Consider the following 27,815-nt stretch of genomic DNA (forward strand, 5'->3'; position numbering starts at 1 on the left):
GGTCTTATGAATGGAGCATCGCACCACTATGCTGGAGGGCCGATGTTCGCTCCCAGCGTCAGGCACGTACGTAATTTTTTTTTTTTTAACTGCGAGTAATTGGTAAGGCAGCAGCATCAGCTATCCAGTGTCCATGGTCGAGAAAGTCCAGGAGGATTTGCAAAGAAGGCTTCGCTTTAACCCAGCCTAACGTTCCGAGCAGGATATTTATCTGTAAACGAGATAGAGGCCACACATCACCCCCAAGCAAACTCGCGCGCCACACCACCGCCGCAACCAAAAACGGCATCGCCATCGATAAAATACCGAAGACGATGAAACAAACGCGAGTGAATCGCCACCTATCCCAAGCGTGAGCGTGGACCGAATCGGGCGCGGGACTCAAGGCGTGGCCCAAAGGCCTCCCAAAATTCCCGATCTCAGCGCTTCGACGGTGCGCCGCGGGGCGTCGCGCCGTGCGGCGGCTTTGAACAGCTGGCGGGGCAGCAGGCGGCGGTCGAGGCGGCGACGCCGGCGCGGCGAGGGGGCCCGGGCGAGGCCGCCACACCCGACGGGCCTCGGCGCGAGTGCGTGTTCGGCCAGAGTGCTTCCTTCTGCAGAGCCCGGCTGGCGGCTTCTCCGCTCCGGTTCCGCTGCCTCCGCCGTACAGGCCGGCGACCCTCACCGACAAAATCGGCCTGTCGTCCCTGACCGACCTTTCGAAGACAGTCCCGCGCTCCGTGGCAATTCGGCGGCGAGTCTCCTCTCCGCGGCGGCGGCCGCTTTCCCTTTTCGAGCCTGGACTTTGGCGCCGAAAATCCACCCGGTTACCCCGACCGTCTCCGCCGAAGCCACTCGTCGCTTTGCTGTGTGCTTGCTAGTCGCGCACGGAGGACTCCGTCTGCAACGCGCATTCCTGAGCCGTGGCGCCTTCTCGCCCTCACGCGGGCCCCGCGCGCTTTGAACACGCCGTTCGGCGACCGGACTGCCCCGACCGTTGCAACCACCCGGGTGCTGCTGAACCATGGAGGTGGCGCCGTACGTCTTCCTCCTGCTCGAGACGTTGTTTGTCGTAGGGCGCTGCGTGTTGTCGGTGCTTGTGTACATGCTGCGACTTGTGGTTCCCGCGAGCCGCAAATCGCTGCGTGACAAGCACGTGCTCGTGACCGGAGCGGGACACGGGCTGGGACGCGAGATCGCCCTGCGCTGCGCGCAAGTCGGCGCTAAGCTCATCCTGCTCGACATCAACAAGGTGAGTGGCGAGTAATTAGCTTCTCCTTAGTCTTAGACAACCTGCACGCCGGCACTTAAATAGTTAGCTGACAGCTTAACGCATATATGTTTCGTGTTTCTGGAGTTGTGTGAAATTGTAAAGCTACCGTTTTTTTTTTTTTCTACATCGCGCCTGAATTAGTGTTCAAGGCACAGAGACATATACCAGATAACATTCTCGATTTCGTTTTTTCAAATGTCACTCGATTCGCGAGGTTCTCTCGTAGCTTGCTAACTTGCAGACTCCCCCAGTCACACCGTTGTGAGAATTTTGAAGTACTTCCAGAGACGTCGAATACTTGAACGCACGGGCGTTGGATCTTGCACACGATGGCCACAGACGTCACAATGCTTTTTCCGAGCGAGATAGCGCAGTTTGAATAAGCACGCACGGAGCGAAGCCCGCTTTGACTCTGGGTCAAGTTCCATCAGTGATGGTCACACAAATTCGCACCATGACTTGCGCAGTTTGCGCGTTGAGATCTAACTGGAAAACCTTGGCTTTGTTCTGTGATTGATATTGTTGAAATCTAAGTTGGATTAATGTTACGACTTTCTTGTCCAAATTTACGTTATCATAAAAGCTCCGATTTCCTTAATTGTTTCATTAGTATGGCTTGGGCGGACGAGTACTTTCCAAAAACCAGCTGCTGGAGACTTAGTGACATGATTTGCTTACTTACTGTCAAAAAGAAATAAATGTAAAGCAGCACAAGGTGGCTTTTCTGTATGTGATTTTCACTGTCCGCTTAGTCTAGTCAAAGCCTCCTTCTGTAGTTTGCTGGCCTTGGATCGCGATCGCGTCCGATCCGCATCGAATTTTTCGATCGCGGTCGACAATGATCGCTGCCTCACGGTTCCACGCTCCGGATCAAGTTCGGATGCGCGTAAGCGCACCAGCCGTCTCTAGTGGATCCAAAGCACACATAAAGCTTGCCGAATACCCTGTAAAAACTGGGCTTTCAAACTCCCCCCCCCCTTTTTTTTGCCTGACAAATATTATTTTGTTTGTCATTTTTGTGTCAGGCTATTATCTTCTTGTGATCGTCTTCAACTTTCTGCAACTGCATGGTCGTCAGCCTGCCATCACAACCAAAAAGGCTCAATCGCGATGGACGGATCGCGATTCTGTGGATCCGGATCGAGCAAGATCGCCATCGAAAGTGATTCTGTAGCATCTACTCAATCTGCCATCGAGCTCAATCAGGATCTGGCCCGATCGCGATCGAAGGTGACCGTGTGACACCGGCATGAGCGAACGCCTCATTATGCTTTGTTGCAGAGCAAATCAACACTCTCCGAGATAACAAAAAATATATATTACGCATGCAGTATTCAGTGGGCTGTAACTGCAATGAGTGCATGGTTTACTACGATGTAAACTGTTCGTATTTGTCACAAAGGAAATAATGGGAGGGAAATGAAGGCTCAGAGGGGGCTGCGGCGTTGTGCTGCTGAGCACAAGGGCGCGGGTTCGACTGCAGGCCAACCACACGTGGTCAGAATATAATTACAGAACCCTCCGCTATATGCCCTACCCGTCTATGGTGCATTATACCCCACGAAGTATTTTGGGTTGGATGAAAAATCGGGAAAAGAAAACGCAGATTCAATGCGCATGTCGAAATCTGTCAGGCGAAGCTTGTGTGAAGCGGTTCATTAAGCGCTATACAACTAAATGCGTTGCGTACAACTTTCGTCCTCACTTCCCTTCTATAGCTCGACGATCCTAGCTCCACTTACGCTGTTGTCCCATTAATGTACACTTCTTTCGGTACACTCGGTTGCTTCTGCTTCCGACTTCTCCTCCACTACTCTGTAGCTGACATCAATTTTTCTGTTGGCGGCTTCACTTTTTTGTGCCTCTTGTTCTGTTTGCATATTCTGGCACGTACACGTTGACACGCACCCTTTCTGCGCACTGGGCAACAAATGACACGTTTTCAGTGGCTCGAGTTGTTGATTGGTACACAGGCCCTGTGCCCAAGTTGTTTTCGACTCGACAAGACAGCACCCTCACAGTGGAAGGAAGGGCCAACTAAGGCAGTTCACATTAAAAGAAAACTCGGCGCCAGCTTGTTGCTATCTTACAAAGTTCTTTTTTATCGGAGCGACAGCATTTTGCAGGTTTCTAACGACCGCGCACTCGTATAATGTCGCAACCCTCAACCCCTGCATTCCGCAGATACGCCGAGACGAACCGGTATATCTCTCTTAATAACCCTGAGTTGTGTACGGGGGAGCAATTTTTTCGAAGGTGGCCCATGGAACACTTAAACACCTGATTATACGACAGGAGGAGATAATGTACGGGTTTAAAATACGGTGCCTGACGGTGGTGCTGTTATTATTATTCTTCTCATAGAGCCGCGTTGGATGGACGTAACTCGCAGTTTGAACAACGTTGCTGGTTCTATCTGTGGAAGATCGGAGTTTTCCCACTTGATCCAAGCACCACTCTGCACAATCCGATGACCGTGAGAATGCGTGTAAAGGACGGAATATCAAACAAAAGCCCGTGTTTTTTTTGTTTTTTTTTTCCTAGACCGATCGCTTTGATGTCGAAGCTGAGCGCAAGGTTGCAGTTTTCGCATAGATGGCGTTTTCGTCAAGGTCGGTCGGTGGCCATGACATCGCGTCTCGCCGAGCGACCGCGAGAGAGTGGAAGCATAATTCGCAGGTCTCTGAGCGCCTTTCCAATTCCGAAGGCATCTATGTAGGCCGCTTGGAATAAACGCATGCGAATGAAGTGTAAATCACGCCTGACATATACAATTACTCGTAAGCACGTTCTTTAAAGCAAAAACAAAGAGCATACAACCGTGGTCCCCGAGATAACATGGGCGCGCAGTGGCGATCTCGGAGGCAGCGGTAGAAGTTTTCCTCAAGTTACGCTGCGTGATGGGTGTACCAGAACCCCATATTTGTCGCATGCCTAAACTAAGCTAATTTGACCTGACATAACTTATATACTCGACGAAAAAGAGCACTTAAGCGAGTATACTGTCCGGTTCCCTCGCCTATACCTTGATGTAACACTGCGCGTTAATGAACACTCAACAAGGTGATTCGTTGAAATGGCAATGACAGCTGCAAGCGCTATCTTTCCAATTAGCTTTAGGGAAATGAATTCATGCAAGGACAATCAGCACCCACTCAGCTCAATCTCGGCAACGGCCCTTCGCGTTAAGCCAATTCAGAAACTGCCGACGTGACGCAAGCTGTTCGTAATCAAGTGGCTTCGTGACTGTCACTTCGCAGTCTCTGCTTCGTAATTAAAGTTAACGCGACTGCATTTCCCCGACGCAACTGCAGGCCTGTCAAAGAAAAGTGTATACACGGGCGAAATTTCTGTCGCTCTAAGAAAAGTTTTGCACGCTTGGAACAACAATCGTCGTCTGTTTTGCGTGTTCTTTCTTTGTTTTTTTTTTTTTTTCTCTCTTCAACGCTACACGTGTACCCGCTACTTTCAAGTCACGAACGACACGTACGCCCGTGGTACAACGTTCTTAGTAGCAAAAAAAAAAAGCGATTGCATACTTTTAAAGAAAGGGAACGCAAACACGACAGCTGACGATTATTGGGACAAGATGCAGCTCAGAAAGGGTGTGTACGTTTTCCTTTTTCAGAGTGCACACAAATTTCGTGGCACTGAGCTATTTCTGTAAAGAATTACACGCCTAAACAGACACTAAAGTACTGCTTCTATGAGCTTATCTAGGAAGCATCGTAGTAGAACACTTCGGCATTTTCTTCTACCGATTACGGGACCTCAGTCCTCTTGGAAGGACGTCCCCTCGGAGGGAGGTCGCAAATGGGGCAGTCTACTAGGGCAGCGACATGTCCTGGTTTTTTTTTTGTGATTTTTTTTTCATGTAACGCTTCGCCGTTTTTCCCACTTGGTGGCGGGAAGTCTAAACCCCTGCCTTAAATGTTAAGCATCTCGCTAAAGCAATCCACTTGTTGCGCATTTTAATATGTCGTGAGCTGTAAGGCACATTGCAAAATTTTACTTTGTGTTATGTGAGCAAAACATAAAATCGGGAAGAGTCTGTATTAGTTGACCATTTTGAACTGTAGCGCAAGAAATGGCGCACGAGAGAAGAGGCGGCGAGCATGCTCGCGATAGTTGTGTGCGTATACAGACAGCGCGTGTTCCTCCTCTGAGACATGCGCTCCGTTCTTCTTCTTCTTAATTTTTTTTTTTTGCGCTACAGTTCGATATGTGTTGAATGAAATGAGTGAAAAGTGTATCGGGGTGCTTACTGTAACTCACTAGTTGGGGACATCAAAAGCCCGCAAAAACATGCCGTTTAACCGAAGACCTATATAGCGTTCGGCAGATCGAGTTTCACTGGAAATGTCGAAAATTGCGTTGATCAGCACAGCGACATGGCAGAGAATAGGCGATTGTAGAACGTTTAATACACCGTTTATTTGTGTCTTTGTTCGTTTAACTTATGTCGTCGATTCGAATGCGTGCCAGCGACGACGTTAACTCGGTTGCATATTTTGACAAGACTCCTGACGTCAATACGGAACTGTTGTTGTTATGTAAATGCTTATTTTTTTTTTTTGCGGCTAGTGGTGAAGGCCATGCAATTTACATACATTCGCTATTTGCATAGAATGAAGAGAACAGATTGCTTTTTTTTTTCTCGCCGTCAAAGCAATTAGTTTGCTGTGAGCAGTCGTTAAAGAAAAATACTGCGTCTGTCTCGTGTTGGGCAAGATTCCAGCATGGCGTTATGACGTGCGGGTGGATTGGCATTATGAAGCACGCGCACACGGGGGCCCATGTGCACAGTAAAAAAAGAAACGTATGACAAGCAGGACTAATACGGAAAAGATTACCCTACATACAAGTAATCCTCAAAAAAAAAAAAATGTTTCATCGGGCGAGATGTGAAACGTAACTGCCTTATACAGGCCCGCGTGCCTCTGTCAAGTTTCCTCCTCCTGACGTCACCTATATATGCTCATTTAACGACGCTCCCCGCATCCGCTCCCAACGTCAATAAGCGTGCGAACGACCGAGAATCAGATCTCGACGATCCAGATTGTGTAACAGCTATAGCGCGCAATGCGCCCGTTCTGCTTCTTTGCAGAAGTCTCATCTATACCTTTGCTATATCTCGTTCCTTCTCTTTATTTCTTATTTTTATTTCGCCATTGTGTCTTTTTCTTCGGGCTAATGACTTCGAGATGACCTGGCGTCACTTCGCGCACGCGAGCATCGGTTTTCGATGCGCACGGCTCAATTAATAAAATGCGTCTTGCATGCGCTGCAAGTCGCATTTGCGCTTCGCTTCTTTTCGCATGCTTATCTCGATAAGTAATCATGTGAAGTGATAACCGTTCGCTGGCTGCTGTTGTGTCCTGAAAGCGAGAACGCAGATAACGCAGGTCGCTCCCCGTGGGAGGCTTATGGAATGTGAAGCTATGGGCGAGAGAATACAGTTTAAACGCGCTTTATGCTCGTCACTTATATGGGAAGAAAGGGTTTTCCGTCTGAAACCGCAAAGGCACAGATATTTAGTGGAAGAGCACAAACGCGGCGCCCTTACTGAAACGGGCTGTTCCAGCGAAGTTTTCGTAACGTTTCTCATTGAACTGCGACGCGTCAGAAACAATTAACGTGCGAACTCGGAGATAGCTGCGAAATATTAAACTGTTCGCCTTTATGCAGCGTTCCTAAACCATCACGTGCATGGCGGCGTATTGTGCTGGTAACGGACGCCGTGCCGCTCACTTAAACTACCTTTAAGAACACTCGCTGACTGCAGTGGCGTTACTGAACGGGATCGTTTCCGCGCGTGAAGTATTCAGCGTCTAATGGAGCCCGAACCTTTACGGTCGTCTATCGCTGATTACGGCATTTATTATCTTCTCGCTGCTTCCCTGTGTAGAACGCTCGTTTGTCATTCGAGGCACGCGTACCGCACTGCGAGCTTGCGAGCATGCATGCTTTCTCTTCGTTCAAAGAAGGAAACTTACGGAATATTCTCGCAGAAATTGCAGCCACTGACACACGCTACGTATATTGAAAGCATTGAGATTTGAAGCGATAGCTGTAAGGACCCCATGACGCAGGAAATGCGTCGGCGTTGACCATGCGTTGGATGCGAGCGAAAACTCCCGATGGAAATAAAGAACAAATAAAATGTGTTGACAGGTCAAAGAATGTTCGCACTGACGGCAAAACCAAGGGAAAGCAGTTGAATTGCAAAGAAAATTGGGGTTTAGGTCGAAATCGAACCCAGGACCTTCTGAATGCCAAACGACCACGAAGGCTCGTTGGCTCAAGGTTGTTAGCGGGGGTCGTAGTGAATGCTTTGTGGTCTTTGACTTAGTAAAGTGTTTTTGAGAATTATATCGTTTCGTGCATAGTAATTACGATTTCGGTAATTAAGAATGGACTAGTTAGACTGAAGTGAGTGCGAGCGTTGGGGTGGTTCATTGTACTTAAACAAATGAATGTGTGTGTATGCTTGATGTATCGGCAAGCAGACTTTGTTCTGGCAAAGTGTTTTAGAGAAACGTAGTGACGTGTACGTGGTAATTGTGAGTATGCTAAATAGGAAGCAGTAATTATATTAAAGTAAAATCGTGTGGTGGGTCATTGAACTTAAACAACTGGATGCACATGTATGTGTGACGTATCGATGAGAAGGTTGTGGTTCGAGTATCTGGTATTGTTAGTGAGCGTGTACGATCATTAGTAAAATGATCTATTACAATAAAAAAGTTGCAATATCTGAGCTTTCGGGGACATTTCATTAAGTTTTTTTTTTCAAGTTATTTTGCTGACAGATTTCAGTGTGTTAGGTTAGGAGAAACACATCGAAGTTTGGAGCCACTAAAGTATGGAGCACCTCAGGGTAGTACGTTAGGACCCCTGCTTTTTAACATTTATGTTACAGAGCTCAGCCTTCTACCATTACATTATAAAATTTTGCAGTATGCCGACGACACTGCGATTACTATAGATGTTGCCAACATAGATGCAGGGTTCCAACAACTACACAGTGATATTGTTAAATTATGTGATTGGTTTCAGGAAAATTATATTTTCACAAACAAAGGAAAAACAAAGCTAATTTGTTTTAAGAATCCCCACAAAGCTATCACAATTAATAGGAGGATCTTTCTGCATTCATCAGACTGTAATTCATGCCATTGCCTACCTTTGCCACTCGAATCAACTGTAAAGTATTTAGGTGTACATTTCGATCAATGTCTTAATTGGGATAGCCACGTTAAACACATATGTAAAAAGCTAAGATCAATTGCTGCCATGATGTATCACCTTCGAGGCAGAGCTCCATTTAAAGTAAATCTTACTGTATTTAAGGCGCTAGCTGAATCTTTACTTATGTATGGCATTGCATTATACGGCACTTGCTCTGAAAAAAAAAACAAGAAATTAATCGTGTAATTCGTAAAATAATCAAGAGAATAACCTACGGTACAGCGTTAGATAGCGCAGGTATTAGGGAAAAATACCAAGCCCTGCGTATACTACCAATGAAAGAACTATTTAATTATGTAGTTTTGAAGAATCACTACGTCAGCAAAGAATTAAGGGTTGCCGTAAAAAAGAACGTGGCATTGCGACAAACTGGGAGGTACGTGAAACCAGGTGTCTACGCTCACTATGGGAAAAAAAAACCCGGAACTACTATCTCCCTGCAGTATTTAATCAATTGAGTGATGAATCATGTACCATAAACACGAAACGAAAAATGAATAAACCGATCAGAAAATGGTGTGCAAGCTCAACAAACACTTAGTAGGTAAAGCCAGTTGACTCATATGGAATTGTTTACCGGCTTTGTTTTCAACTTTTGTTTATGTTCACGCTTCGATACCTGTGTATAATTTTGAAGTCAGCAGTTTGAAAAATTGAGTTGTAGTCCTGTAAGTGACTGGTGTATTTGTGTATCGCTTTGATGTTTTGACTTTGTTTTGACTCTGATGTTTTTCTTGACAACATTGTGTAATGAAAAAACATGGACTCAAGATGCTTGTTATTTTTTGTTTCATGCACTGGACGGTATTCAGTGTATACATGCGAGATAATGTATTAATTGTGGTAATATGAATTTAATATATTGTTTCACCAACTGCCTGGTCATTTTACAAGCACTGCGTGCTTAGATTGACCAGCAAATTCATACTGTACAAAGAACTTTGGGTAAATAAATGAAATCAATGAATAGTAAGTTATAAAAGGTGTTATGTAAGTTATAACAGGTGTTATGGTTCATTGAATTTTAATTGACGTGATTGTGAGCATGGAGAAGCCTGTCACACGATTCAGCACACATGAGCGTAGTAATAATTAGTGATTGATATTTAAGTGGTCGTTAGTGATTGATCATTGATAGCGATTGGTAATTCGCGATCGATGATGTGCGATTCAATGCACGTTGCAATTTGCAACAAAGCCGCGGAGAGGCATCATTGTCCTCGCGCAAAGCGCCGTGCCTGTGTGTGTGGGGGGGGGGGGGGCTGCGTAACCGAACATACATGAGACTTTGTAGTGTGTGTGTCAAGTGAACAAGATACATTGCGTGGTCCATAAAGTCGTATGAAGTGAAATAGAACGATATACACAACAAAGAATTGTATAAAGTAGCGTAGGATGTCGAAGACAATGACGTTTCGGAGCGAGAAATTGTAAGTGTGAAAACATCCGATCAAAGCATTTGCAGTAAACAGCGACGCGATGGAAAGGAAATGGTGGTGTGGAGTAAACAATGTCCATGCGGTGAGAAGCAAGTAATTGTGTGATGTAAAGAAATTTATGAGCGAGAAAAAAGCAGGTTGTGGCGGGAAACGAGATCACGAGAATCAGTCAGGGACCCTTTAATGCTATCGCGCTCTACTTTTTAAAGGCGAACCTTAAGCGTCTGCCGTTTTTTTATTTGTTTGTCTGAGATTATATCTTACAGTTGAGCCTACGTTTACCTACGTTTATTCTATTTGTTTTGTGCCCTATCTGATACTCTTCTCGCTTGCCGCACTATATTCCGTTTTACTTATAGCTATTTATTTCAGCCTGATGAGAGTGTTGAACGTATTTCTGCGCATTCAACCTTATGCGTTACATCTATGCGATGCAAATAAGAGGGCACAAAAAAAATAAAAGGCAGGCATGAAGACAGAAGTCGAGGACGGAACAGTAGTCCACTAATGTCTTCGTCGCTGTCTCCTACCTTGTTTGGCCGGGTAGAGAAGGGCTCTTATGAGTTGTATCGACTGGCCCGAGCCCGGCTTGAACGTGGAGACTGGTATATCGGGTGACCGCAGCTAACCATCTGTCCCTCGTCATCTGGCAAGCGAGGGACGGGAACTGGAGTGACGAGTCGTATATATAGTGCAAGGCAAGAAGGTAGCGAAGAAAGCAAAGACAAGAAGCTTCACCGCTGCTTGCTTTCGGTTGCGACGTCCGGCTTATCGTGGGCTACCAGACCACCTCCAATCGTAACACTTGCTTCACGGTTTCGTCGGGCGCTGTGGGGCTCCCTTCGATGCTGGATAAAAAAAGCGATCACTCGCGACTGCGCTCCCTCGGGTTGATCGCAGACCCAACGCTAGATTTGTTCACAGAGTGGACTTTGTAATGCGCACCTCGTAACCCATCGTAGCAGAGGGCGACTACGCCGCTACAATTCCTAACGACGACAAAACCTGCGCAAACTGCTTTTTGGCCTTGCTGGTGTGCATTGCACTGCCATGACCCTGTGCTGTGATAGTGTCTGTGTTCTTTTGCTCTCTCTCTCTACTTTACTCGCCGCGGTAACTTAGTGGCTATGGCATTGCACCACTCAACTCGAGGACGCGCGTTCGGTTCCCGTCGCGGCGGCCGCATTCCGGTGGAACCGGAATGCAATCACTGTCGTGTACCATGCATTGGACGCAGGTTAAAGAACCCCGGATGGTTAAAATTAACCCGGAGTCCCTCACTACGGCGTGCCTCATATCAGATCGTTGTTCTGACACGTACATCCGTAGAAACTTTTTTTAACAGCGGAGCTGTTTAAGCTTTAGTTCCGCCGTGAAGCGTTACCAGAAAACTTACCAGACCAGCTTACCAGACCAGCTTTGCGCCGCCTCGCGTTGCCCAGCAACCACCTGCAAGAGCACCGAACCACGTAACCTGCTTGCATCCTGCGCGCGTAGGGCAGAGTGGTGACGTCACAGGCGAGTAAAAGCTCGGAACAACTGGCGCGGCGACACACCTCTCGCCTCTTCTACTCCGTGCGTACGCGCTGCTGCCATGAAAAAACCGAAGAAAGTCCGGACACCCGAAGAAGAAGCGGCTTACCAAGAAGAGCGCCGTACTGCCAAGCGAGAAGCGATGCGTCACCGCCGAGCTGATACGGAACACCGCGCCGAAGCTACGGCTGAGAAGAAGCGACGCCAAGTCGAGGATACCGAGTCAGTCCAGGGAACGCGAGAGCCTGAACGCTCGACCTCGCCGAGAAAGCGATCCCGGCCTGCTCTAAAGCTTTGAGCGTGAAGCCCGCCGAGACAACAACTTAGCCAAGCCTACCATAACCTCGCGAAACTTGAAACAACTTCACTAAGCCTACCAACAACTCAACAAAACCTAGCATAACCTCGAAAAACTTAAACTTCGGCAAGCAACGTAAAAGCTAGGTGATCACAAACTCCGCTGTTGGCTCCAGCCTTGCACCACTAATGCAAGCTGTGCACATTTTCTTTTTCTTTTTCATCGATAATGTTAAGGCCAGTTTCGCAGTCGTTATCGTGCAGGCGGGTGAATGACAGCGTGCGGTGGCGTGCTCGTTATCAAATGTCAAGAATCAGCCATCAAGGCAAGCTGCGTTGGAGTGACGAATTTTCGGCTTTAAAACGTAATTATACGTGACTATAAAGTAAAAGCGGTCCTTTCGTATATACCTCGCTCGAACGCACTTCCGTGCGTGGTTTATTTATGCAGTAATCCCTAATTCTTGCTTCTTGCGCCGCGTTTTACCGCCTCCACGTTAGAGCTCGGCTCTAGGATAACGTTTGCACAGCTGCGGCGGCGAAAGCTGACGGCGTGGTCCCGCAACGCAGCGCCAACTGCGGGGCAGCCCCGGAGCGTGCCGTATATGAAGACGCGTTCGCTATATATTATCACTAAGTTCAGCCAGCAAAAGAGACCCCCAACTACTTCTGAAGAGTGCGCGAACTCGCTTGAACAGCTTCGCTGTCTATGATGTATCAGTTGCTCAGAATGACATACATCTGGGAAGGCTTTCTCTCTCTGCTTTCTCCTTAACTTTCTATCCTCCAGCTCCCCCGTTCTCTAGTGTAGGGTAGCAAACCGGATTTTTTCTCCTGGTTGACCTTCCTGCAGTTCTTTATTTCATCTCTCTCTCTCTCTCTCTGTTCCGTGGTCATGTCAATGTATTGACTTCTTTTTCGTCACTTCTTTTCGCCACTACCGATGGCACGTGCAGTGCTATCATATCTATAGATTATGAACTCCGCGTAATTTTTGCATGGCTATGAGAGCTCGCTTGTTGCGTTCGTATACGAGTTCGAGTAGGTTACGATATCTCCTGTTGACGTACGCACGCACATCTTGCGTAATCGGCCGCGGGACGGACCTGCAGGAGTTAATTTAGATTAATTGCACACCCAGGCATGGATTCGCCGCATCTCTCTTGCGTCACAACACCCTGTACATCACCATCATCGTCTCTGTCTTTCTCCTTCTATTATTTTCGTGCTCGTTGCATGACCGCTTCCAAACACACTTTAAAAGCATATTTCGAAGCAAACGTAGGCAGAAAGGCGCCTGCAACGAGAAATAAAAGCACCCCGGATGAGTTCAAACAGAAGCACAAAAAGCTTGGGGTGGTACGCTAAAAACAGCTCGTACGAACAGGCGCCGGCCAATCACGATGGCGAGCATATTTGCTGGGGCAGTATGTAAATGGCTGACAGTGGTTACGAATGAAAAGCTTTGTTTATCCGGCCTCACATTGTTTTCCTGGTATATTTTCAGAACGCTTCGTTACTAAAGACGCAGACAAGGAAAAGTAGGCGGAAGTATTGCAAAACATTGGCACAATCGAGTGTCAGCCTTCTATCACATGATATAAATCGAACTCGCCTTACAATTGCACGCAACTACGCCTCGTAAACTGTGCCTTCGGACTTTCGCTTATCATTTTGCTAGTCTCGTTGTTTTTTCGGGTTTTCCCGTGGTTATCACGAGATATACAATCGTCACACTTTCTTTTTAATAAGCATTTAACTGAAAGACGGCGTTCGTGTCGACCATATACATTCCCCTGCGTGTCTATCATTTGTCGCTGTATACATTGCGAACATTCTAACTTGTCCAGTACTCTCTTGCATATGTATATCTGCACCCGTGCACGCAATTTGCATACTTTTCTTTTGCTAACAAGAACGCCTGACTAGCAGGTTTGCGCTTGTAATTTTTTCCTTTGACCTTGTCCGCTGTTTCACTCATGGTGCAACGCAACATTTTCCATGTCTTGGCGCCAGCCAGGCCCGCCCGTCAGCCTCGACACGGACGAGCCTTTGTCACGCTACGTTCGGACGCATCAGGGCTTTCTGTGTGGGGTGGCAACGCGTCCGTATAAATCCGTGCATTATACCCAGCGCGGCGGTTCGGTGGCGATGGCGTTCTGTTGCCCACACAAGCAGAGATAGAGGCCGCTGGTTCGATTCCTAAACGCAGCTGCAGCATTCCACCGGATGCGGAACGCAGTAACGCTTGCATACACAGATATATTTCGGTACGTGTTAAAGAAACCCAGGTTGTCAAAGTTAATGCCGTAGGTGCACTTCGAAACGTCTCCTCTTACACTGAGTGTACGGCTTCCCGATTAAGGTGCGCACGGCCCGTTACTATATACAGTGTGTGCTTTAGCCGGGACGAAGAACGCGCTACCAGCACTAATACCCCTGTCACACGGGAGAGAGAGAGATAGATAGAGAGAGACACTTTATTGCAATTGTAAAGATTTTAAGGAGGGGTGGTCGGAGCCTCTCAGTCCAGGGCACCACTGGCCTCTGCCGCCTGCCTGACCTGGCTAATTAAGGACTTTTGTCCTGCCAGGTCGGAGCGGGCGAGCTAGCCTCCCACTGCTCCATTGTCCTACTGGTATTTGGCCTGTGAGGGTGCTTAGTGCACTCCCAGGTTATGTGTATTAGGGTAGGTATGCCACCGCACCAAAGACAGTTGGCCCTATAACGAGTGGGATACATGGCGTTTAGCAATTTTAAATGAGGGAACACCCCGGTCTGTATTTTACGCCAATCGGCGGCCTCTTCCCCGTCAAGTTGTGGGTGAGGCGGCGGGTATTTTCTGCGGACTCCACGCTGATGAGCAAGGATGTCTTTGGCATTTAAATTGGTGGAATTTTGTGAGGGATGGTGCGGGTGGCTGGGGTTAGAAGAGGACGCCGTCGCTCGGTTAGTGAACCCTCGAGCTAAAGCGTTAACCTTTTCGTCACACGGGAAGATTTAATGTCATTCGAATCGAATGGCATTCGATGCATCGAATGCCATTCGGTCTCTTGCGGTGCTACACAGTAAAATATCGTGGCATTCACAAATGGATAACAATGACGATCTGGAACGAAATTTGTGAAATTCGAATACATTTTGTGTCTATTAAACGTGTTTAAGAACTTTTTCGATTACGTTTAAAACGGACGAAAACATTTTGACGCCAATTATTCACAACTAAAAGCGCTTCGATCAACACATCCCATATGGCCGAGCGCCGCAACAGATTCCTGATGCAAAGAGTAACAGCGCTAGAGCACAGCCCGTGGTGAAAATATCATCGCGGCAAAAATGATTATTCCTTTTTATAACTCTAAAAAAGGTATCTTCTGACTTTGCTGATGCACGCATTATTTTTTCGCTTTGCGTGTCGCTGTTGTCTATCTGAGGCCTAGAGTACACATTCGGTTCGAAATCGAATGCGAATGAGTTCCCCTCATTCGATGGCAAATGTCATTCGATGCGAATGACATTAAATTTTCCCGTGTAAATCCCGATTAGTGGCATTATATGCGAATGTAATTCGATTCGAATGACATTAAATCTTTCCGCGTGACAGGGGTATAAGAAAACTTGAAAAACACTTCGTTTTTTCTCCGCAACAATCTCCCCCCTCCCCCCCTCCCTCCCTGGCAGCCTTCTGCAGCAAGACTGAAAGCTGAGCCTGTTAGTATGGATCCACACTTAAGAACATTTTCGTGCTTGTGTCGTCTACGCTTCTCTTCGTCCCCTTGTCTTTCGTCGTAATGTTTTGTTCTTAAGCATGTCTTTAGCGTCCGACGGCGTTGCAGTGCGCCGTCTTATTTTATAGATAGAAAGGCCGCGACAAGGCGATGATGATAGCCCGGAACGCGCCGTCTGTCCACACGTCTTCACCGCCTCCTCCGGAAGTATGTAGCTGGCATACCCGGCAGGTTCCTATCTCGTACTGCCTTACGCTTCCAGGAAGTCAGGGCCTGACGCCCCGTGACTGCCCTCCGCGCCCTACTGGCGTTTCCTTCCTACGTTTGGCGGCTGCAGTTTTAGCAGGGTGCCCCGGTTACCGGCGATACACGGCAGAACGGAACATCGCCGTTGGCAGTTATCTTCGCCGTACGCTTGTACGACTCAACCGCGGCCTAGACGCTTCGTTAAGGTGTCCCCGACGCAGACGAGTTACGTGAGAAAAGTATGGCGCGTTTCGGTGTAGACATGATCATTGTAGATGTCCTGTTTCTTTTTTTTTTAAGCGGAAGCATTCCTTGGCGAGTACCGCAGCGAAATCTCTGTCACGCGAAAAGTGTGATGCCTTCTATCTGCACACGAGCGCATAATTAGCGAAGACATTTAATCATTATAATAGCGTAAATTTCGATGATCGGTAGCTTTATAAGCGATAAGGAAAAAAAGAAAATGGTTGATCCGACAGAAAACCATTCGCGTCAGGCCGCCTTGAAAGTTTACTTTGCCGCATTACAGTGTTATGTGCAGAAAAGCCTGCTGTAGGCTGCTGAGAATGGAAAGAATAACTGATTAGTACATGGGATAATAAGTTAATTAAAAAAGAGAAAATGAGACATCCACCCGATCGTAGCAATTGCTACAAAGGAAACCCATACAGATTCCTCGAAGGGAAAGCTTCGCAGTTGAAGAAAAATTCGTCCTGCTGCGGGACTCGAACCACCGCTTTTCCGGGGCAGCCGCTCTACCATCTAAGCTAACCAGGCGGCTAGCAGATAGGAGGGCGAAGTCGAACTTATCAACAACTCGAAGCAAAGGCAAGAGTTTGACGTAATAGTTCTGCGGAGACTCGCAAGGAGGAGAGAAGTAATTCTCTCCTCCTTGCGAGTCTCCGCAGAACTATTACGTCAAACATGTGGTAATAGTCTTATAACAAATTATTGGTGGCGCTAAAAAAAAAAATACTGGCGACGCCACCGTCACCGCGTCAAGGTCGTAATAAAAAGGAAAAAGAGAAAATAAAATAATAAAGGGGAAAAACGGCTGTGCTGAAACAGGTTGTGACGGCGTTCTGGCTCAGCTGATACGATTGCATTGAAAAGGCCATGCCGATCTTGGCAACTCATCCCCACACCGTTCAGTGCACAGGTTTCATTTCTCTAGCACCGGACAGGTGGTGGGTAGACAGGCATACGCCAGGAAAAGCAGTTAAGCAATAGTGAAGAGCCCCGAGTCGAAGAATGCTTACGCAATAGTAGACACTTCTCAGAATTAGTGTAGCATTTTTCTTGCTGTGCTTGCTGGTAGCACTTTTACGCGTCTGTCTTGTGAACGTAATCGGTTAACTGCTTTCTTTTTGGATGACATGCAAATAGCATGAGATGTTTTTGTTGTATATTTTCTCTTGTATTCCTTTGACGTGGCCACTCTTGACATGGCTGCCGAATGGTATAGCCTGCAGTGACTGATAAATGAAATAAGGTACAGCTACATTAGCGGAGGTATCTACAGCGGCGTAGCTGCTAAATGTGCTTCAGCGAAATTTTGTGGCGTCTTTCAAAGTTACCGTCGCCATGTTTTTTTTTTTATTATCGCTGCTCCTTGAAGAAGTCGTCATAACTCTGTTAGCCCCCCCCCCCCCCCCCACCTAAAATATTCCATCACGGTTCTGAGACACGTTTGTTGTACACACACATACACACATTGTTGGTCGATGGTGTTACTGCTCATAATGTCGGGTGATATTGAAGAAAACCCTGGGCCTACGGCCGCCCAACTGTTGCAAATGACATTAGATAACCTGGCCCCGGCTGAAAGTGGCTTTAATGACATTAAGACTCAGATGTGCGAACTGTATGCAAAGATAAACAAGGTACCCAGTGCACTAGATGTTATCCAGGAAATAAAAACCAGAATAGCTTATCTTGAGGACACTGTGCGGTTACAAATAAAAAAAAACTGGTAGAATACGAAAACAGAAGCAGACGCAACAATCTTCCTCGTTTTTGGTGTCGAAGAAAGTGCCTCTGAAACAGACATTGATTTGAAAAAAGCAGTCATGGAAAAGGTATTCCAGGACAAGCTCGGCGCTGACGTTAAGACGTTAGAAAGAATACATCGCCTGGGCAGGATTAAAAAAAGGAAAAAGTAGACCAGTGTCACGCGATTCTACTATTTTAGGGAAAAGGAGCACGTGATGAAAAACTGCTACAAACTGAAGGGATTCTCCTACTCCGTCAGCAATGACTATGCACCAGAAACTGTGGAAATTCGAAAGCAGTTACGGGAAAGTGCTGCTTCGGAAAGAGCTACTGGGGTGACGGTTTCACTGATCCATGAAAAACTGAAAACAGAATACGAATGTTACTTTTTGGACCAAACACGAGGAGAGCGTCGGGAGATACTGCAAAACGGGGACAAAACTGCACCAAAGTTGCACGGCTTTTCTGTAACTATACTGCGCCGGAGGGTGCTTCTAAGCAGCACGCATAGCTACGACTTGTTTTGTTGAACGCACGGAGTACTGCACATAATATCACGGAACTTCAACCTATGTTACTGTCTCATAACCTACAGGAAGTTATTATTACAGAAACGTGGTTAAATAGTTTAGTTCCCAGTGACTGTGTTGTTCATCGAGGGTATAAAATGTTCAGATGGGATAGGGCTCAAGGAGAGGGAGGGGGGGGGGGGGGCTTGTGTAGCTGTAGTTATTCATCAAAATTCATCGAAAGAACAGGCTGTGGCTTTTCAGAAGCAGTATGGTGCAAATTATCATGAAATGGCGTTGCTTTCATAGTGGGAGGCATGTACAGGTACCCTGCTACAATGCCTGAGTTCCTGGACGAATTAAACGTTTTTTTATGCACCCTTTTAAATAAGAGTACAAGGCTAATAATGACTAGAGATCTTAATTTACCCCACATCAACTGCAAAACTCTCGCCCGGACACACATAAGTTTCGAGTGCTGAAAAACTACTGGAAATTATGTTTTGTCATAATTTAAGGCAAATTGTTGAAGAAAATACACGAGAAACTTTATATTCTCAGTCACTGTTAGACATTGTGTTCCTATCTTGCAAAATAGCTGCTAGTAGGGTGTCAGTCGAACCAGGAAATGATGTCCGTCGATATACAAGTCCATATACACAGTCGCTGGCGATCACCTGCTTTTAAACTTATGAACGACTATACGCACGCTGAGCACGAGGTCGCGGGATCGAATCCCGGCCACGGCGGCCGCATTTCAATGGGGGCGAAATGCGAAAACACCCATGTGCTTAGATTTAGGCGCACGTTAAAGAACCCCAGGTGGTCAAAATTTCCGGAGTCCTCCACTACGGCGTGCCTCATAATCAGAAAGTGGTTTTGGCACGTAAAACCCCAAATATTATTATTATTATTACTATACGCACGGGCATGTGATACAACAATAGTAGACAACTTAATTCTATCACTTGGTGAATTTGAACTTGCGTCATCTAGTGAGTCTGTAGAAGAATTGTGGCAGCGTTTCAAAGGAATCGTCAACCATTGCGTAGATAAATTTATTCCTACCCGCGTGAAAAAAATAACAAAAACAAAGCAGCATAGCCCATGGATAACTCTGGATTAATACACACAACGCGCAGAATAAGACGGTTGCGCAAAAATAAACAAAACCTAGCCCTGGTGTCCAATTTGCGTGCTCAACCAAAATTAGCCTTACCGGCATCCAAGAAAAAGTACTTTAACGAAACGCTTCCTGGGTTCCTGAAATCTTCGCCAAAAAACTTTTGCACGTACTTAAGCGATAAAGAAGAGATACACCAGATAAAAAACGGATCTTGAAGGGTCACGAAAAACGACGCAAATAGCAAAATGCTTTAATGTATTCTTCCAGTCAGTACATACGAAGACGACGACAGAGCAAGGAATAAAAGGAACGCAGTGAATTGTGCGCCTGCGCAATCGGCCCACTAGAAATCACTCAGGCAGGCACATTTTAGCAACTGCTTACTCTTGATACCAAAAAAGCAAGCGGACCAGACGGGATCCCAAGTTAATCTTTCCGGAGATATGCTGAATGGGTGTCATTTTGTCTAACAATAACCTTTAGAAATCCTTGGAAACCAGTTCATTACCTCAGGATTGGCGCAACGCTGCTGTGATTCCGGTTTTTAAATCCGGCAGTCGAAGTCAAGTTAGCAACTATCGTCCCATATCACTTACTTCTTTTATTTGTAAGCTTATAGAGCATGTAATAGCAAAGCATATCACTCTTTTCCTTGAAGCGAATAACTTTTTCTTTTCATCACAACATGGATTCCGAAGCGGATTGTCCACTATTTCGCAACTCATTGAGACGGTTCATGATTTTTATCTAGCTTTGGATGCCTGCGAACAAATTGACGTCATCAGCGTAGATTTCGCAAAAGCCTTTGATAAGGTACCGCAATGCAAATTGCTTTTTAAAATTCAGAACGCAGGTGTTGCTCCAGACATTGTGAACTGGATTGCAGCCTATTTGAGTGGTCGCGTACAATCCGTCCGCATTGAAAAGTGCTTGTCTCATTCGCTAGAAGTCTTATCTGGTGTTCCACAAGGGTCAGTATTGGGGCCGCTATTGTTCTTCATTTACATCAATGATATTTCCAGTGTTCTTGAATCACCTGTTAAAATAAAATTTTTTTGCCAACGATTGTTTGCTTTACTCTACCGTGGCTGATCTATGCCTGGAAAATTTATCTATGCCTCCAAGGTTTACATGACTGGTGCATCAAATGGGGAATGGAAATAAATTATTCGAAATCGACATTTGCTCATAAAACAGGAAAGAAAACCGCGCCTTCCTTTGACTATAAGATCCGTGACAACTATTTGTTGAATGTACGTAGCTTTAGTGCTGGCGCCTCCAGATGGAGGAGGTCTATATATATATATATATATATATATATATATATATATGCTGGTGAGGTTGTACTTCTAAAATACGGGAAACGTCCGCCTTTGCCGAGTGTCGATGACATCGGTAAGTCAGCAAAGACGCATAATAACACTTAGACTTGCTTGAAGTTCCCGTTCCAAATCACCCCGCTACTATACCTCGCACTTCTTGCATTAAGTCCTCGTAAAGTGTCAATTGTATCTTCGCGGACTTGACATACGTTCCCTATGTGGTACGGCCGCATCGAGATAACCAACATGTCAAGCTGAGAAAGCGATCGACACGTGAATTGGTGCAGTTCCTCAAGCTTACAGGCTTTATTGACCAACTGTTGTGCCGATGTAAACTTCCATATGTAGCGGCGCCCTCGGCGTTCTTTCTCCTTGCCTGCTTTCTTCTCTTCCCTTACAGGCCCCTTCCCCCTTCCCTGTGTACCGTAGCAGACCTTATGGGCGTCTGGTTGTTCCCTCCCTCCATTTCCTCTTTCTCTCTCCTGTTGGGCATTGGTTAGTGGTATCTAATCAACACATTCGGTTTGTGCACGACGTACACTAAAAATTAAGTGAGCGGAACGAGGCGTTCACACATGTACAGTTGCGTGTGTGCGTTAACCATACATGCGGCGTTGCTATTTCGAAGGCGTCTTCGTGCACGAAAACGATCTACGCGTCCTCTATGTACAGATCATATGCATTCGTGGAGCTCCAAAGCGAATCCGGAACCGGCAAAGGAAAGAGAGAGAGAGAGAGAGAGAGCGCAATAAATCAAGAGAGTGAATAGGACGTTGTCGCACGCTCGGCTGCGTCCTCGGTACAAGCAGACGCGCCGCATGGGCGTCCCCGTAACCCCTATAGAATGTCTTGGTCGTGGCTTCTCGTTCCAGCCCTGCTATCTCCACTCCTGCTTTCGTTTTCTTTCTTTCTTTTTACGCTGGGAACGTTGTGCTAGTGGGACAATGAGAAAGCAAAAAAAGTGATAAATGAGCACGCATCGAGTGCGGCTTTTCGCCGCGCGGTTCAAGCGTGGCTGCCGGCGCCGTCGCGCGCAAGCATCCTCGAAGCGCGAGCGCGCGTTGCCAACTGTGCGACCCCCCGTTGTAACCGCTGCTTTGCTGTGTGTTGCCAGGGTCTCTTTTACGTGCACGTGTGTGACCGTGTTTGCTTTCTCATTTCGAGCTCTCGGGCGGTAACAGCGTTTTGTTCACGAACCGAACAAGTGGCTCTGGGCGAAGAGATTGGGCCCGCCGCCGCGGGCGTGCTCTCCCGCTCGTTCTAAGCGCTTCGTATACATGTACTACGCAGCCGCTGCTGCTATACGCCTGATATACGAAGACTGGAAGCTGTGCGCTATAAGCACACTCATACATAGGCGTAGTGCACGTTCCTCTTGAAATCCGGCGTTCGCCGCTTTGCGCGAAGATAAAAAAAAAAAGAGAATAACAGCGAGAGAGAGGGGGAGGGGGATCGGAGGATGAGTGCGTGGAAGAGAGCTGACGTACCCGAATCGGTGCATGATTTTATGGCTCGGTCGCCGCGGGTGCGTGCGGTCGCGGCGGTTGATGGGGAAAAACTGGGGAAGTAAAACAACGCTTCGCTCTTGCTTTGCTGTGCTTGCTTTGCTGGCCCGCCGCCTCCTGCTACTGTTTGCGGCTATGTAGTAGTCAGCGACGGGCTACACTCCGTGGCGCGTTAACCCCACGGGGGCGCCAAAAATACGCGCCGAATCGTGGGTGCGTTGAGTTTAAGGAATCGTCGAGCCTGTATGTAAACAACGAGATTTTGGGTCTGCGCCGTTCTCGCCGATTTAAAAGCCACGTGACTCGTAAAAGCGTTCGTAGCCGTCGCTGGCTGTTCAAACTCGCTTCTGCGTAGCCCCGCTCTAGAAGAACAAATCCTGGCCGTCCGGCGTGCCCGCGACCGGGCCGGTGGGCTAGACCTGCCGGTCCCGACGTGGGACTAGCCGGGTGCGCGACGAGTTCGCGTCCTCGCCGAACCTGCAATAAAGTTTCTTCACTCACTCACTCAAGCCACGTGGCGTTTTCTGTTTCGTTCCCTTGCGGACGCGTCTGTGTAGGTGGCTCAATGGATACGGAGAACACCACGCACACTCGTCGAGGTCAGACGTGCCTAACCGCTGCTCCACGGCACGTACTACGACTCGAACCGCCGCCCCCAGCCCCCGAGGCACCGCGAGCGGGACGGCTGGCCTCGAGACCCTGGCGGCTCCGGCTCCCCAGCTCCGTGCAGTTTCATCAAGAAGTTAAGCATCACCTTAGTGAGTACTACTGCTATCTTCACCATACTCTAACCAACGAGTCTACATCGCTGATCGCTGCGTTCGAAATAGCAGCTAAGTCAAACGACACCACAGCTCGGTAGGCCCGGCCAATCAGTGCACAGCATGGACACATACGAGCCTGCGGGCGACACCGAAGAATCAGGAGCTGAATTCACGCTGGTCACTTCGATCAGACGCACGCAAGAAACACAGAACGTTGTCCTCCGTCTCGGAAACCGCATCAACCTAGCTACCGCATCGGCATTCCACCTCACAAACGACATAGTCACGGCCGCCGCACTGACTGCATCAGAAACCAAGGACCTCGACATCCACATCAGGCGCACCCAGAACTTCATAATCGCTTCCACGAAGCGAGAATCAACGCTGCAGAAAATTCTCGCCTTGCACACAGTACCAAGCCACAGCTTACAAAGCCAGCGAGCCAGGAAACGCTCGCGGAGTAGTTCGAGGACTACCAATAGAAATCCCGGACGACAAAATTAGCGCGTACATCACCGTCAGGGACGCCGAACTTCTCAGAACACGACGCCTCGGCAAGAGTGAATGCGTCCTGATCGCAGTAAGAGGCCCAAAGCTCCCGCGCGTCGCACTAGTGGGACGGGTAGTCAGAACGGTGGCTCCCTACAGGCCCAACGCGGTACAGTGCGCATTATGCCACATCACAGGACACCGAACGGACGTCTGCCCCACAGCACAAGACTACATTGCATGCGAAGGATGCGGCACCCAATTCACCCCGGGAACTGACCCTAAATACACACCCCACGACTGCGACATGAAATGCTTAAATTGTGAAGGCGCGCACAGCTCCCGAGACCCCACCTGCCCCAAAAAAACAAGCCTCCGACAAGGCCACTCGAACAGCTGCCCACAGGAGAGATCATCCAGAATCTTCTATACCAAAGCCCAAGCGAAATCAATTGCAGGCAAAGGGACAACAGCCGCCGCACAATACAAAAGATAATTTCCCCCACATAAGCACGCACAACCGCTTCGCAGCGCTGGAAGAAATAGAACAAATCAAACAATTCATCGAAGTGGACGCGCAGACACAGGGCAACATTTCAAAACAAGCAGGAAGAACAAAACAATAACACAAAACGTATGCCATGGCAGCCCGGACCATGAAGCTCAAGCCCGTGCAAGGGGACATCGTACGGCCTCAAACATCAAAAACCGCAGGACCATTACAGCCACTGGAGAAAGGGCCAACGTCCGCTCTACAGCCGCACCAAACAGCCATGCAAGAAGGAACATCCAAAGACAGAAGTGAGGACCGCCCGACCGACCAACCGCCCAGGCCACAACCCACGCAGGTAAGTCAGTCAGCCACTCCGACAGCACACGACAGCCATGTTCCCAGCTACATTACTGACATCTTGCGCAGACTCGACAATGTAGAGAAACGGGAACGCGACCGTGAACACGCACATGAACTCATCACAAACCAGCTCACAGTGAGCATAGAACAACTGACCTCACGCTCTGAGCAACCTTATGCCGAACTAACTTCACAAATGAATATGCTAGTAGAGAGCATTTGTACTCTCAGACGTACAGTAGAAAGCATGCAGCAATCTATACATGCACTCGAAACACAACAACGGCATCTTCGCAAGCGAACAGACACTACACCAACCGAGGGCCCCAGCAAGAAGGCCACACACGACACCGACAGTGAATCCACGCACGAATATGGCCAGCCCTAAAACAGAGACGCCCCCCAACACATTCAATTCAACCTCAAGCCACGTGTCACCCCAAATAACAATCTGGCAGTGGAACTGTAGAGGCATTCGTCGCAAAAAGAACAACTTCGCTCAATTCATTCTCACAGCACCACACAAATCAGATATTATTACCTTGCAGGAAACAGTTGGCCCAATAACCCTTCCAGGATACACCGCCTACTCGAGCCCAAGCATTACACAAAAACTAATAAAACGCTCTCTCGGCAAGGAAACAACACCTTCTACTCACACGCCCACTATGACAACCACACTTATAGCGAACAAGCACACTACGACCCAAATTTCCACAGACTCCATCAACACGGCCACAGAAGAAACTGTACACACGCGCAGCTGCTTCTACGGAACGTACAACCTAGACGTAATAAACACCTATCGCTCCCCAAAAGCACTCAGGTATGGTCCACAATGGCGCAAACACCTCAACAATTACAGCAAACGTGATAACATCTGGTTGGGAGACTTCAATAGCCAACACATAGAATGGGGCTACACCTGTAACAAACCCAATGGAAAACAACTCCTACTCCTCTCCGAGGAATTCCACTTCAGCCTAGCTAATGACATCACCCAACACACGCGCACGGGAAACTCAGTAGAACGCGACACCAACCCAGATCTCACCTGGACACGAATAACACACGAACCGAAATGGGTAAACAAACAGGAAACACTCGGTAGTGACCACTGCATCATCACTACAAGCATCACAATACCAAAAAAGAAACGCAAACGCACAAGCAACACAGGATGCCTAATAGGCCCTGCTGCACTGACGGACTGGACAAAATTCCGAGCTAATCTTGAAAACCTTACATCATCCACGTGGGATGAGTGGACGCAGAATGTAACATCAACCTGCACCAAACATACCGCCGCCATACAACGGACAGAAGAGTTCCCCGAAGTAGATGGTCATTTGCTGACCCTCTGGGACAAATGACACAAATTAGTGAAACAGTGGAAAAGAAACAAGCACAACAAGCAACTACAGAAACGCATACAGGAACTCACAGAAGAAGCTGAAACATATGCCGATAGCCTCGCCGCCTCCAATTGTATACACACATGCGAACAGGCAGGGGAATCACTACACACAAAAAAATCCCTGGACACTTTTTCGCAGGCTCCTGGAGCAACCCCCGCGAAAGAACCATCTTGCCGAAATGCAACTCACTCACAATATAACGGATGAAGAGCTTGCAAAACAGTTTGCAGACGTATTTTTTCCGACGGCCAGCTCACAGCCAAAAACACCACACTTACAAACCCACCAAAACAACCTACCACAGGAAGCAGATGCACCGTTCACAATGCAAGAGCTTCTCACGACAATTAACAACACCAAACGCAACACAACCCCAGGAACAGACGGCATCACTAACAAGATGCTGGCCAATTTACCGGCGAAACAACAGAAAAAACTTCTCGAATACACAAACACAGTTTGGGAAACAGGCAAGATTCCACCAAGCTGGAAACACGCCTCTGTTATACCAATCCTTAAACCTGGCAAATCACCCAACAACCCAAAACACTTCCGACCTATATCACTGACCTCATGCGCAGGCAAAGCCATGGGAAAAAATGGTTGTAGCATGTCTTCACTGGCTCCAGGAACGAGACCAAACATCAGACCCGAGAGTCATAGGATTCCGCCCTCATATGAACACACAAGACGCCATGTATATGATATACCAAGATGTATATGCCACAGAAAGTACCAGCCAAATCAGAGCAGTTGTGGGACTTGATGTCAAGGGCGCCTTCGACAATGTCACCCACACTGCTGTACAAGGCCTCCGAAGACTTAAACGAGGCCCGCGCATGACACAATACATACACAACTTTCTTCACGATCGCAGAGTCAGCGTCAAGGTAAATGGAGAGGAATATCAGAAGCGTTATCTCACGCGGGGAGTGCCTCAGGGATTGTTTGGGATCGGACTGCTGGTACGATCTGTTGGGAACTCGGCGCTGACGCCCGTGGTTGTACCTGGGTCGCAAGCCCCAAGGGTAGCGTTGGCCTGGCGGCCTGGGGTACAACTGGAAGCATCCGAAGGTCCCGGCAAAGCATGAGTCGACTGGTAAGAACGAAACAACTTGTTTATTTTAACATCGCAAAGAGTTGGCGGTCAGGTTTGACCGAAGTAGAGAGACGGGAGAGCACTTCACTCAACAGAAGAAATCGGAGCCCTCCTTTTGGCGTCCGGGGGCAGCTGTTTTTATACTCTCGCAGTTGAGGGCAAGAAGGAACCCCTCAAAAGACGAGCACGTGAATGTACAATGGGCTAATGGTGACGCACACTGTCGTAGCGATGCCGTAGCACCATGTCGAGCACGATCTCGTAGCACCCTGTCGAGCACGATCTCGTAGCACCCTGTTGTAGCGCTGCCGGTCGGGCACAATGACTGTAATGAGAGGATGGTCCCTGCTTTGGCATCGCCTGTTTCGGGCACAATGGCTGTAATGAGGGGACGATCCCTGCTTTGGCATCGCCTGTTTCGGGCACAATGACTGGAATGCGAGGGTGATCCTTTTCGGTCGCATCGCCGCAGTCGCGCCTGGAAACACCTGGCGATGAGTGTTGCGGCGACGACGATCGGGCCAAAATGTCTGCCGCCCTGCCGCAGTCGCGCCGGCAAAACCACGTGTCGCAGGCGAAACGCAACAGACCGCCCCGCCGGGGGAAGGAGATCCCGATGGACAGGGGACTGCATCCGCTGGCCGGAGGGATGTCGCTCGATGATGCTCATAACCGAAGTCGGGCGTCCCTCGACGTTTCTTGAGCGCAGCGCACAGAGAAGGCCTCGTTCTCTCGTTCAGGTTCGCACGGGACACTGCAAAGTGACTTCGGGAGAGTTCACATTTTTGTTCTCGTTCCCGGCAAGCGTTAGAACTACGCTGAAACTCAACCGCTCAGTCCGCAAGCACGGCACAACCCTCACTAAGCCCTGCCAGGCTCTTTCCCCTTTTTATACCACTGCCTAGTTCCTTACAGTAGTCTAGCATCACTCAGAACGCGTCCACAAATTGAAAAATTGCACTAGAAAGCATATCATCACTTTGAAACACTAA

General features: G+C 47.9%; 1 protein-coding gene across 1 annotated transcript in view; it reads left to right on the forward strand.

Annotated features, from left to right (window-relative positions):
• The first annotated feature begins 483 nt into the window (after positions 1-483).
• LOC142585562 (17-beta-hydroxysteroid dehydrogenase 13-like) overlaps positions 484-27,815 on the forward strand; it is a 173,069-nt gene continuing 145,737 nt past the window's right edge. Inside the window, exon 1 of the mRNA XM_075696403.1 lies at positions 484-1,231. Coding sequence (XP_075552518.1) covers positions 1,004-1,231 — 228 coding nt within the window. The 5' untranslated portion in view covers positions 484-1,003. The remainder of the gene's footprint in view (positions 1,232-27,815) is intronic.

This window comes from Dermacentor variabilis, chromosome 6 (assembly GCF_050947875.1).
Source record: "Dermacentor variabilis isolate Ectoservices chromosome 6, ASM5094787v1, whole genome shotgun sequence".
In the NCBI taxonomy this organism is placed as follows: domain Eukaryota; kingdom Metazoa; phylum Arthropoda; class Arachnida; order Ixodida; family Ixodidae; genus Dermacentor; species Dermacentor variabilis.